The sequence below is a fragment of the Gopherus evgoodei genome, chromosome 7 (genome assembly GCF_007399415.2).
Source record: "Gopherus evgoodei ecotype Sinaloan lineage chromosome 7, rGopEvg1_v1.p, whole genome shotgun sequence".
In the NCBI taxonomy this organism is placed as follows: Eukaryota; Metazoa; Chordata; order Testudines; family Testudinidae; genus Gopherus; species Gopherus evgoodei.
This window is the reverse complement of record NC_044328.1, coordinates 105,275,613-105,289,424: the sequence shown is the minus strand read 5'-3', so window position 1 is coordinate 105,289,424 and position 13,812 is coordinate 105,275,613. Positions and strand designations below refer to the sequence as shown.

The 13,812-nt window shown below is 38.8% G+C and overlaps 1 protein-coding gene across 2 annotated transcripts in view; it reads right to left on the bottom strand.

Annotated features, from left to right (window-relative positions):
* Positions 1-13,812, bottom strand: part of CCDC66 (coiled-coil domain containing 66) — an 86,568-nt gene that overhangs the window by 58,965 nt on the left and 13,791 nt on the right. The window contains exons 7-14 of one of the 2 annotated variants that reach the window (XM_030568680.1): positions 13,289-13,428; positions 11,795-11,971; positions 11,063-11,194; positions 9,004-9,257; positions 7,547-7,631; positions 6,497-6,658; positions 4,533-4,695; positions 3,893-4,030 (exon numbers count right to left, since the gene is read on the bottom strand). In XM_030568680.1, coding sequence (XP_030424540.1) covers positions 3,893-4,030; positions 4,533-4,695; positions 6,497-6,658; positions 7,547-7,631; positions 9,004-9,257; positions 11,063-11,194; positions 11,795-11,971; positions 13,289-13,428 — 1,251 coding nt within the window. Of the gene's footprint in view, positions 1-3,892; positions 4,032-4,530; positions 4,696-6,496; positions 6,659-7,546; positions 7,632-9,003; positions 9,258-11,062; positions 11,195-11,794; positions 11,972-13,288; positions 13,429-13,812 lie in introns of both variants that reach the window. The other variant, XM_030568679.1, reaches the window with a different exon arrangement.

The following is a 13,812-nucleotide window of genomic DNA, read 5'->3' as shown; positions in this document are numbered from 1 at the left end:
GTGGTTCTCCTAGGTCTGTGGGGAGAGAAGGCTATGGGAGAACTCTTAGGAAATCATAGAATCAAAACATTAACTTGGAATCCTGCTTGCACTGGGTCTGCAGCAGCAAGCAGGCTACTGCTGTGGGGGAGGGAAGGGGCAAGGAGGGAAGAGACTACTGTACAAGAGAGGGAGGTGGGGGCTGATGTTGGAGTATCCCCTTCGCCCTGCTGGTGTACCAATCTCTGCTGAGCTGAGATGGGGAGACACCACCTGTCCGTGCACCAGCTTTTGCCTCAGGAGCGGTTGCTTCGGTGGGTTTCTTTTTGTAAGCATTCAGCAATGTCAGTTTGGTTATATTACAGAGTGCCACTTTAAAAAGTGATTTTAAATGTGTTACTTTTCATGCACACACAGTTACCATTACAAGGTTCAGAGCACAGTACAAACAAACAAGGCTAGGCTCAGCGCACTACAGTAACACACATTACTGTGGCTCAATGTTAATATGCTCCTTCAAGGAATCCCCTCAGCCGAATAGCCCCGTGTTGGGCTTCTGTTATAGTCTTGTGATCTTAATGCACAGCACAATACTGAAGAGCAGATCCATACTTTCTCATAGAGGTGGCTGGGTTGCCAGTTATGAAGGCAGTTGAAAAGCAGAAGGGTGGATAAAAATCAATGATTTTTTTGATAAAATGCTTTTGGAGGGGAAAAAATCTACCTAAAGCAACAAAGAGTCCAGTGGCACCTTACAGACTAACAGACGTATTGGAGCATAAGCTTCTGTGGGTGAATACCCACTGCGTCAGATGCATCTGACAAAGTGGGTATTCACCCACAAAAGCTTATGCTCCAATACATCTGTTAGTCTATAAGGTGCCACAGGACTCTGTTGCTTTTTACAGATTCAGACTAACACGGCTACCCCTCTGATACCTAAAGACAGTTTTAATTAAGATACATTATAGCTCAAAGATATCCCATCATGGAATAGGGATTATACATTCTAATTCTATAGTATGAGACAATATATTCATGTAATGCTTAAGAAAAGTTTTGTAAATGAGTTCCAATAGTTCATGGATTAGGGACCCAATCTTATGGGGTTCCAGGGGCTTCTGTACAGATTATTTTGGTTATTTTTCTATCTACTCATTGGTACTCAGTGCTCAGTCTAGAAGATACCATCAGATGTTTAGGATTACGGATGTTCTGCAGTTCTCAAACTGTGGATTTGTGTTTCCAGAGAGAACATGCTTGTTAACAGCAAAAATGTTTTTAAATAAATAAATAATATATAGAAGTGAGAAATAAAAGACCTCAACCCTATTGTCCCTCTGTAATTGTGTATACATAGAGTCAATCCCTTATCTCTCTAAAAGTGCAAAGTTTCAAAAAGTTCAATGAATAGAAGATTGTGGGGGGCGGAACAACACTCTACCCCCACTATATCAAGAACTGGCCAAATGTGATGACAGTTTGTGAACAAAATCGTGAAGAAATAGATGGCACTATCACAGCCAAAATTCTCAACATTGGGCTTAAGAGAAACGTTGAACACATGCTGAATATCCTGAAGCCTATTTCTGTAGCCTTGAACAAAATGCAAGGAAATAGCTGTTTTATTGCTGACACTGTTGAAATTTGGAAGGAACTAAGTGAGATCTTAAAGAGAAATATGCAATGACAGAGTTAAATTACAAGCATTAAAAAAATGAATGGGACAAGCACTATCTCTAGCTCATTTTCTTGCAGATATTCTCAATACTCAGTACCAGGGTCAAACCTTAACTGCTGAAGAAGAGTAGGAGGCTATGACATGGACATCCAGCAATCATCTCTCCATAATGCCAACTATAAAACTTCAGAGCGAAGGGTAAACCATTCAAGAAATATATGGTTGCTGCTGATGTTTTAAAGAAAATCACACCAGTCAACTGGTGGAAGTCACTTAAGCACTTGGATTCAGACACTGTTGAAGTGATGATCTCACTTTTAACAGTAGTAGCTTCTTCTGCCAATGTAGAAAGAATATTTTCTTTCTTTGGACTAATTCATTCCAAACTGAGAAATCGTTTGGGACCAGAAAAAGCAGGAAAGCTTGTTTTTCTTATCCAGATTATGAACAAACAGGAAAATGAAGGTGAAGACAACTGAGTTAGCTGCAAAAGCCAATATTTTAAATTTCTCATGTTGACCTGGCTGACATAAATGAAATTGTTTTTTGAAAAACAAAAATTAAGTCTAACTATTTTAGTTAAACAATTTTACCAAAAACAAACCTAATTTTAAAAAACTTGAATGTTTAACTAAATTCAAAAATTAATATGCTTATTTTGTTAAAATATGTTGTTGAAGAAAAAAATCCAGAATACGTAACATTATTTTAGTTAAATAAAACAATTTAAATGTCTGTCTGCTGATGTTCTCCTCCTAATACAGCATGGCAAGAAAATCCTCCAAATATTAATGATTAACCTGTTGAATTGGAGATAGTTGACCTTCCAGTGACTTCATAAGCATCTGCTTCAATTACGTTTGGTAAATGAAATAACCAAACAATCATTCACTTTGTGATATAGCTGACTAATCTGAAAAGTTTCCAAAATAAATCCCCTTAAAAATGTATAGTGTGTACCTTCTAAAAATGAAACCTACATCTATCTCTGAGTTGTGAAGAATATGTATTAAGGTTATAACAACCAACAAGAATGCACTTTTATGAAGAAATCCATAATTAAATCGAGTCTTCCTGACTAGTGATTTAAATCAAATCCACCCTGAAAAGCAGCTGGCAATCTCGTAGGATGCTCATGGAACAATGGGACTGAGAAACCTTCATCATGTGATGCTGTACCTGCCCCCATGAGTAGGGTCCTACCAAATTCACGGTCCATTTTGGTCAATTTCACGGTTATAGAATTTTTAAAATCATAAATTGCATGACTTCAGCTATTTAAATCTGAAAGTGGTCTAATTGTAGGGATTCTGACCCAAAAAGGACTTGGGGGGAGTCGCATGGCTATTATAAGAGAGGTTGCAGTACCCTTACTTTTGTGCTGCTGCTAGTGACAGCACTGCCTTCAGAGCTGGGCAGCTGGAGAATGGTAGCTGTTGGCTAGGAGCACAGCTCTGAAGGCAGACCCACTGCCCGCAGCAGTGCAGAAGTAAGGATAGCATGGTATGGTATTGCCACCCTTACTTCTGAATTGCTGCTGGCGGGATGCTGCCTTCAGAGCTGGGTGCCCAGCTAACAGTTGCTGCTCTCCAGCTGCTCAGCTCTGAAGGCAGTGCAGAAGTAAGAGTGGCAATACAGCAACCCCCTTAAAATAACCTTGTGACTCTCCCCCGACTCCACAACTCCCTTTTGGATCAGGACCCTGAATTTGAGAAATGCTGGTCTTTCCCAGTGAAATCTGTATAGTATAGGGTAAAAGCACACATAAGACCAGAATTCAGGGAGGGAGATCAGATTTCATGGTTTGTGACACATTTTTCATGGCTGTGAATTTGGTAGCGTCCTTCCCATGAGGCATTGCAAACCTTTCCCAAAGCACCCTGCAGCTAGTTGCACAGTGGGATAGCTACCCACAGTGCACTGCTCTCTTTGTCGATGCAAAAGCTGCTGTTGTGGATATGCTTCACTGAAACAAGGACCATAATGTGGACATACAACAGCGGTTTAATTACAGCAGCAGCTGTACATCGTCATAACTTGCACTGACAAAACTCTCTAATCTAGACAAGACCTTAGTTTCCCTATTGCTATTTTATTTACTCTTGATACTCTAATCTGTCTAAGCAGTAACTTCTAGTTTTACTCTGTGCTGTATAAACAAGATTTGCCTCTACCGATAGCCTTATAGAACATGATATCCTACTAAAACATATTATTTTTTGGAATTTATACCTGTCTGCACAGCAGTATCTTTCCGAGGAGAGGTTACGGTTTTTACATCTTGATGCATCTTACTGCTCACTTCATCAGAACAATGATCATGACTTACATTTGAAAGGCCAGTATGATAACTCTCACATATTTTATCAACTATAAAGGAAGAAACAAGTGACTTAAATTAGCAATTTTCTATTAATGGTCTTTATAAATCACATTATCAGGTTAACCTGATCCCTGTAGTTTAATAATTAGTGCTTCTAGGTTCTAGTCCTGACCCTGCAATTGGCTCACATCTCTTAGCCTTTCTGGGGAAGATCTTCAAAAGAAATGAAGGGGTGCAAGTCCCTCTGAAAGCCAAAACAGTTGTACTTGTGCTCCTGAAAATCTTCACCGATGTCTTTCTTCCATTATAAAAGATGGATAATGCTGCTTGGCGTTTGAGGCTTGATTAACATTATATATGTTAAGCTTTTTGAGCTATGTTTCAGCCTTGACTGAAAGGAGTTTAAAAGGATAAAAGTTTTGTTCAGTTTCTGAAGCCAAGGAGCAATGTCTAGACTGACAGGATGTTTTTTCTCAAAAATAGGATCCACAGCGCATGAAACCCCCCCGCCCCAAAATAAAATGAAATATATTCAAGTTTGGTACTTGCCACCGCCACCACCACTACCCTCAAGATTCTTCTGCAGTTTTGAAATGTCATGTCCTTTTTGAGCCAACTCTCGAATACGTTGTTCCTGTTTTAATCTCTGAGCCTGTTCTTGTGCTCTCTGCATTGTCTGATAGAGCTCATTTGTTTTAAGAGTCATGATTTCCTATCATAAAAAGGGAGAGAAATGCATGAGATCATTTAGTCTGAGAATAAAATACACAGGACTGCATCATCTCCTTATAAATTTACATCTATTCATAATTTTTTATATTTGGGTATTTTTTTAAGTGAGCAAAAGAAATAACAGAGATGCAAAGATCTTTATGTGAGGCTGATAGCTTAGTGCCAGCACTGTAGCAGCATAAAGAGCTAGACTATGTTGTGATCCTGTGTATCATGTTCCTTGAAGGGAACCAAAGCAGCATGTATTAGAAAACTGTGCACTCTATACTTATGGAAGAGAAACAGCAAGTCATCCCCAAGCAGAGATGCTTCTTCACACTTTTAAGGCTCTGTGGGTTTAAGGTGCAGGAATTAGAGCCAGGTAACAGCTCCTCTCAGCACATTACAGATTTCAGAGCGGAAAGAAATGTTGGAGTTCTGGTCTCCTCTGTGGCTCTTAGTGCATGTTGATAAGGGGGGAATGGAGGGCATCTGATGGCAATAGGTTTCCTGAAGGAGCTGTGCTGCTTGAGGGAGGCAAGTCCAGTAACGCAGGTCATCTGTACAGGATCTCACTCCTTAAGATCTATAGGAATGCCTCTGATTTCCTTGCAGAATCTGGAGCCCTATGTGGCTTGAGATATACCTGCACAATGCCTTCCTTGAACCCCACAACATCTCCTCCAAAAGAGGAGAATAACTCAAGTTATGTGGCTCAAAACATCAGCTAAATCATTTTCTTAATTTTATTCCTTCCACACATTTGTCCATAGGGGGTATGGATGGGGCCCCTAGAATACTAAATTTGAATCCACCATGGGTGAGAAGGCTTCTGCCCCCGAAAGATTGAAATAAAATGTATATGGAGTGTTTTGTGTGGTAGTCTCAAAGTATTCTAGTACCTCCAGAATGTGTCACTGATTTTTTGACATGACATTACTAAAATTTATTCGGGGGTGGGGGAGACTTCAGCCCTGACATGATCCATTTAGTCAAGTGCATTATATAACATTTCTGGGGTCTCTCAGAAGCATCAAGCTACAGACCAATAATCCAGTTAGGTATTCTCAGATGGTACTGGAGCTCAAAGCAGTTTTTACTGTTTTAACTAAAAAAATTTAAAAATCCTATTTTGGGTACAAAACATTGCCTAAGACTTTATCTTCCCAAGCTTTATTTAAAACTATTTGAGGTTTTTGTCCATCTTGGTGTCTTTTCGTGAAAATTGCCTGGACCTCAAACCACCCACCAAAAAACCCCCCCCCACAACCAACCCCTCAAACTAGTGAGTACTCAAAATGAATTTTATTGGTGAGGAGAGAGATTTCAGTTTAATGCGTGTGAAGTTAATAAGTTCATATTTTTTAATTATGGAAAAATAGGTGGACAATGTCCTTTCTAAAGTGAAAAAAGCTTGAGGTTGTGTTGGGGGGAGTAAGGCAATACTTTCCCGTCACAATAGGGTGGTATTAGTGCTGACTTAATTTTCTAGGCTTTCTAGTTTAATCAAAAACGATGGGTAATATTTCTAAATCAATCCCATGGGTTCTGTCACTTCTTCCATTCAAATATTAAAAACTATTAATTTATGTTAACAGAAGTGTGGCAAAATCCCCTACACTGCTTCAAAAAATCTCAAGATTTTTTACCTTAACTGTAGTAACAAATAGAATTTCAACACTACTCTTGCCTCATGCATTAGATAATAGTATTATTTACTACTTATTTCTGAGTCTATTAGGCATTGGCAGTTCTATTGAACAATGTCATTTACTTGTACAAAGTAAAGGCTTAACACCCACTTCCTTTTGTTTTTGTTTGAGCATATCCTCTTCAAACTGTTTTTGCATCAGTTCTCGTTCTCGTGCTAAGCGGTGTTCTTCTTCTTGTTCTTCCCATTTTCTTTGCTCTTCCTCCAGCTGCTTCTTTCTTCGCTTTTCCTCTACTTGAGCCATTATAGCTTTCTAGTGATTTCAAAATCATAATAAAATTTAGTAAAATTAACACTTAGTATGCATAATATAAAATGTATTACATAATTTCATGTCTCATTCTATCTATCTTATATATATATATATATATATATATATATAATAAATATAAAAATATGTAATTTGTATTCTGATTCCATAAAAATCCAGTTCAATAAGATAGATATTATTTTCTGTGCCACACAAAATAAATGAAACTTAGCTCTCTGGCAGGTAAACCTATTCAGCAGAAAGTATGGCAAAGAAAAATACAATTTTTAAAAAGTCTCACAGGAGGATGTACATACATGAGCCTGAATCGTATCACATTGATTACTTTTTATAGACTTCAATTTTCCTGGGGGGATAATAAGGCATCTGACATACTTTGATCCATGTGTTTGCCCTGGAAGGTGTTATAATGGTATTGTACAGTATATATACTCCAGTCAGATACAATAAACCATACAGCTTTGGCAGTGGATGTAAATATAATGAGGGGGCTTTGTGTAAATGAGAATAAGGACCATACTGTTTTAAACAGCTGCTAACTAGGAACTATAATATCAGTCCAGCTAAGCTATGCCATGGGTTAGAGGGAAGGAGCACACGTCCTATTAGATGCTTAAGGATGAGTCCTATTTTTCTGAGGCATCAGTTTAATAATAGACGTTCTTAAAGCACTTGACAAACATGAATTATGCCTTACACATTACTGCTGTAAGTGACACACATCTGGTTAACCAGGGTAATCTGGTGAAGGAAAAGTCAGTTTCTATTCCCTTGAGCAATGTGTACTGGCACCTTCCCTAGTCACATCACCACATGTACCCTCATTCATTCTTCCCACGTAGACTGTGTCAGATTAAAACATGATTGTACCTGATGTTCTAACTGTTTCTGCCGCCTCCTGTCTCTTTCCTCAATTTGTGCAGGATCCAAGAGAGCTGTCATTGACCGGAGAAAACTATGAAGAGAATCATTTAAATGTTTTTCCATTAAAAAAATAAATTCAAGAGTTTTATTTAATCTGAAATATCAGCAAGATTTAAATGTAAGACATTTGTGTCAAAATATGTACCTTTCATTCACTGTCATAGGTTTGCACTACAGTAAATACAATAACTCCTCACTTAACATCATCCCGATTAATGCTGTTTTGTTGTTACATTGCTGATCTATTAGAGAACATGCTCATTTAAACTTGCACAATGCTCCCTTATAACATCCTTTGGAAGCTGCCTGCTATGTCCACTGCTTGCAGGAAGAGCAGCCTTTTGGAGCTAGCTGGTGGGGGCTTGGAACCAGAGTGGGCCGGCAGCCCCCCTATCAGCTCCCTGTGCACCAGCTGCCCAGCAGGCTATCCAATGCCGGTCAGTTCAGGTGTCCCTCCCCACACTGCCATGTGCTGCTCCTGCCCTCTGCCTTAGAGCTGCTCCTGAGAGCCTCCTGCTTGCTGTGGTGGGGGTGGGAACAGGGGTGCTGATGTCAGGGTGTCACCCTCGCCCTGCACCCCATCTCCACAGAGCAAGGGGGGACACCACAGGGCTCAGGATGGAAGGAGCTTGCTGGCAGCAGCCACTGTCTCAACTTGCTGATCTACTTAAGGCTTACTTAGAGTGGGGTGAGCTTACTTAAAGGGGCAATGTCACACACACACACGGCACTTTGGAAAGCGGAGAGAGTGGTGCACGCCACTGGGATGGCGTGGGTTCATCATCACATTCAGGGTCCACAGGGAATGTTTGCAGCCACTGCCATGCATCAATTGTGTCTCCTCCTTCCATTCATGCTGCCTTGTAGAGTGTGAGGCTACATTAACAATATTCAGGGCTTAGCTGAGTGCTAGTTCATCATTTAGCAGCAAGGCATTCCCTGGGAAATATCCCACTCTCTTCCACCCTCTGACTCCACCACTTCACCAAGCTTCACAATCATCATTGCTGTGTACAGAATTAAACTGTTTGTTTAAAACTTATACTGTGTGTAAGTCTTGTTTGGTGGGAAAAAAATTCCCTGGAACCTAACCCCTCCGTTTACATTAATTCTTATGGGAAAATTGGATTTGCTTAACATTGTTTCACTTAAAGTAGCATTTTTCAGGAACATCTCTACAACAATAAACAAGGAGTTACTGTAATGAAATTGAACATAATGTTATTTCCGGTAAATTTTACTAGTGAATAATTGAAATTTCTTTTTCAGTAGGGAACCATACAAATTCCTGAAGAGAGGAGTAAATACCAAATTTAATACTACTTCAAAGACTTACTAACTTCTAAAGATATTCCAGAAATGGATTGATTGGGAAGACTACTGTAATTGAGACGTTCACTCACCTGGCTTTTTGACTTTGTTCCGAAGTAGTGTTCTCAACAGTTTTTTCTACATTCTCCACCTTTGACTGCATGAGATGGCCTAAAGCTGCAGGTGTAAAAGGATGAACAGCAGCAGTCAGGGCCTGACATTCGGGAGACAGGCAAAGAATTTCAGGCTGCTTGGTGTATGTTCCATTTATGGGGTGTTGTGGATTAGCACGAGGATAGTTCTTTAAAGAATCAAAATGCATTGCCCATCTCTCATGCTCCTCAGCCTAAACAGATATGAAGCAATTAAAAAATATGGAAATACACTCAGACTATCACATAAAAGTACTTTAACTAAATATTTTGATAAAAGCTAAACAGCAGGATTTGCGTTTTTAAAGCTCTATTATGGTGCTGTGCCACATAAAGTAGTTAATTCTAGAAATAGGAAAACTGGGTTCATATGAAAGTGACCTGACCTGAAGCAGACCAAATTAAAACCAAATCTTTTTGGTGAAAAATCACTTACAATGCATTGAAACTTGCAATGGCAAGACTCAAAAACTAGCAAGTGAAAAAGTTAAATTTGTCAAGAATCTTTCAGTCTTGTATAAAATAAGTTAATACTAGTACAGGGTTTTCCATACAGCTTTCTCTGCAACCTTATCTTGATGTATATTATTTTTTATGCTGTCCATTAGTCCTACAAGCTGCTCAGTTTATTGGTTACCACTCTAGTTACTCATCCATGCAACTTTGTCTTGCTCCCCAGATATTCTCTAGCAGCATGAATGAGTAGCAGGAGCAAGTTCTTTTGGGTGACAAAGTTTTTCTTAAACATTTTTTGTGGGCACATATCAGAGCAAGTGTTCGTATCCTCTCTCTCCAGCCCACATCCATCCCCCTGCACTTTCACTCTGGGACAGCAGTTGGCATGCTAGGTGCAGGGATCTTCGCTACTATGAATTCTCTTCCTTCCCCCTAATTTCTCACCCAGGCAGTAGAGCCAGCTCAGAAACACTGCATCAACAACAAGAGGTGTTCCATGTATGAAGTCCTTGCAGGGAGAGTCTTTCAGTCTCCTCCACAAACATGCACTTTAACGAATCACAAAGATCCTGGCCACAGGCACTGGTACATTGTTCATTGTGCTGTCTGAGGTTTTTGAGGAAGAGGTATCTTGTTTCCCTCCCACACAACCACCTAGAGATTTTTTTTTGTTTGGCCCTAGTCTGTCAAGTGGGCATTCTGACATGACACTCACACAAGCCAAAGGAACCAAGGTTTCCCCTGTGGGTTCTCTCTATTATGGGTGTGTATATATACAGTTTTTGCATTTGACTCTCCTAACTTCCAGAAGGAATTGCCTTTTTGGAAGGATTGGGGGGGAATGTTCCCTTAGTATTTGCCTTCTAAAGAAAAGAAACTAGCACATCTCATATAAAATCTTGCACAGGGTCGGTTCCCAGAAGCATAAATCCTCTTCTCTGGCAGAAAGTTTTAGTCTTATATTAGAGAGCCAAGATAAGCAAGAAGTCCAGGGAAAAAAAGGAAATTTGAAAAATTTTTGTCAATCCTCCTCCCACTCTTCCTTGAGTTTCTTATCCCCTAACGGAGGTAAGCTGTCTGACTCAGATGAAGAGCTACAGCACGGTATTTGGGGAAAGAATTTTTCTTTAAGTCTTTCGGTGTAATGTACAGAAGGACTACAGAAATACACATATGAGCTGACTTAGAATGGACTCTTTGTTCCCTTTGCTGTCAAAGTACTAGAATGCTACTTCTGCCGTTACTGGCTGGTTGTTTAGCTATGTCATAAAGACTTGGTGTAAATTCCTGGTCCTTGTGAAGTAAATGGGAATTTTACCACTGAATTCAAATGGGCAAGGATTTCACCTTTGATTTTTCAGAGGTATCTGGTGCCCACAACTCCCACCAAAATCAATAGGAGTTGTGGATGCTTATTATCAGGCATTCAGCGTTGGTGTGATCTACAATTTGTTGATAGACTTCCACTTAAGCAGAACTGAAAGAGAGAGTTTAAAAAACAGACCTTTTCTTATTCCAAATCATCCCTCTAAACTACAGCTACCTTTGATAACTTATGTTTTTCCTCTATTTTTCGTAGTTTAGCCTCTTCCTTTTGTTTGTCCAGATCTAGAAGCCACTTCTTCTGTTGTTCTCGTTTCATGGCACTAAAGGGGTGCTCCACTGGTGTAGCTTCCTGAAATGACACAGATACTGGTCTTTTACCTGCAGCAGAGAAACTGCCTGCTTCTCTTCAGCCCCCATTTCTCATTTTTAAGTAGTACTGCCATTCACGAATACCTGCATTACTTCACATACTGCTATTCTATCTGGCGTAAAATAATAGACTTCATTTTCAATACAATCTGGCCCAAATTAATTTTCCCATCAAGGTCTTCAGAATGTTCACTATAAAGTGCAGCTGATAAACTCTCTGTTCATCTTTGTTTCTATTGATATCCTCAGCACTAGTTAATTTCTACATGTTTGCTAGATTTATTTAACCTCCTAATTTTCCTTCATTTTTGTATTATGAGCTACATACAGGGATTGGCTCACAAATCAAGTACTTTCCTTGATGTCAATCCTATTAACATCAGCTCTAAAAATCTACTAAAAATGCACGATTTCACAGAAACACCTTATAACATCAATATCCTTGTAAACAGTGTATTCAAATGAAGCAATAAAAATGATAGAGGGAATAAAGTTTGGAACAGGCTTGCTTAATGCAGATACACACCCACAATAGTAAATTCTTCTTAGACACAACATATTACATGTAACTTAGTCTTACCCCTAAAACAAATGCTGTACGAATGGCAGCTGGCAAGTCAGGAGAACTGAAACTAGACGACTGAGCAGTTGGTCCACTCGAAACACTGGGTGCTACTTCCCTAGCCTCTGTGACCAAAGTGGTTCTAAAAATGTGGTTTTCCTCAGTAGCAATGCTCATATCAGCTGGAAATGTCATCTGCAAATAATAGTGTCTTGGTGATTTAAAATACTCAATTTAACTTTTTTGGGATGATTGTTTCAATATAAAACACATTTTTAAAAGTATTTTTAAATACATTGTATTTTAGGTTTGTTCAAGCTGTAGTTCATAGAAACTTCTACCAAAAATATATAATGTACATGCAATTACCACTCTCCAACACGTCAGGAAAAAAAAAGTCAAATAAATCCCAATTCTTGGGGTCCAAGATGGACAACTTTCAAAGGATTCTGAATGCTACATAGGAAAGCAATAGCCTACTTATGCCATAATGCTGATAGATGCTACAGCCTGGAGAATTCTGCCTGGCAGGGTCCAATGAAATGGATAGCATGAAACCCAGTCCACCCCGGTTATGTTCCCAAAAGGATGCCATTATCACTTACTTATCAGGTTTAAACCTCCGAAAAAGTCATGTTTCCTAAGTCAAGACATATTAGGTACCACATCCTTGGATAAGATTAAGATAGAGCGACTGAATTTGTTTTCCTTTCTATTAGTAGAGAATCCATCCCACTCAGACTCTCAAACTAAATATTGATTTAGATTGATAGATTCTTATAGTTGAATTTGTCTTTAATCTAATTGGTTCTACATACTGTACTTGCGCAGAAGGGTAAATGTGTTAAACACCAAAATTAATGAACAACCTAAGTATTTATTGACTGATCATAACTATACTGTTTTAGTTTTCTCAAACCACAGAACAATGAAAGAGGAAAAAGTCAACAAATTAAGAATAAAGGTTAATAAGAAACACCAGAATGAACAAAGTATAGAGGTAGAAATTAAATGATAGTTACAGTATGAACAAAGTCACAAATTATAGGCAATAGGCAAAGTATGAGGCTAAGAGGCCAATTTCACTCGACAAGAAGCTCTACATAGGGTTTCCGTGGGAACTTTGAGGGTGTCTAATGCAAGACAGCCCAGAGAGAGTGGACATGGGATCACTGAAGCCATTTCCCCCGACCCCACCTCCACCCACACAGTAAGGGCTTCATATTAGGGTCCTTCAGGGCTCTGTTAAGACATACAAAGATCTCTGTTACCGTTTTTCTACTAGGGAGAGGGAAGGGAATCTACATGTCCACAGCCTAGTAACATGACTTGTATGTTGGGATTTATCCCTAAATGCAGATTTTACAAGTAATCAGTGGATACACATTGAAAACAAGCTCTTATAGAGCAATTTTGAAGTATGAACAAAATATAGCACTATAAAAAAACTAAAATCAATTTGTTCTCTAAGACACACATTGCTTTTATTGAATGGTTCCTTGCTAGCCTTACGTTAGCTTGATTAACTGGCTTCAGTTTTTCCAAATGGGTTTTATCACCATCACCATCACCATCCGTTTTCTCCCAATGGTAGTACTTCATCTGTCGCTCCAAACTTTCTTTTAATTTCTTCTTTAAAGCTATCTGTTCATCTTTAAAACAATTTTTTTAGAATAAGTAAATATAAATAATTGCAATTTCAAAAAAGAGTAATATGTGATGTGGTAATATAAAAACATAGTGTAAGCCACTTAAGACGGTAATTGGGCTTTGCCTGATTAGTCTTTCTAACCAGATGTTTGTTCTAAGTGTTGAAAGGCTCTGCCTATGAGAAATATGGCTGCAGAGGATGTGGAAACAGTAGGCAACAAAGGACTATATATATATATATATATATATATATATATTATATTTATCAAAAATCTTGTGTCTGTTGCTTAAGAAATAGCACAGGTCCTGAATTCTCCTCATTTCATTGTTAGTTTTGTGCCAGTATGACTATACTGAAACCCAGTAAGTTACACCACTTTAGAACT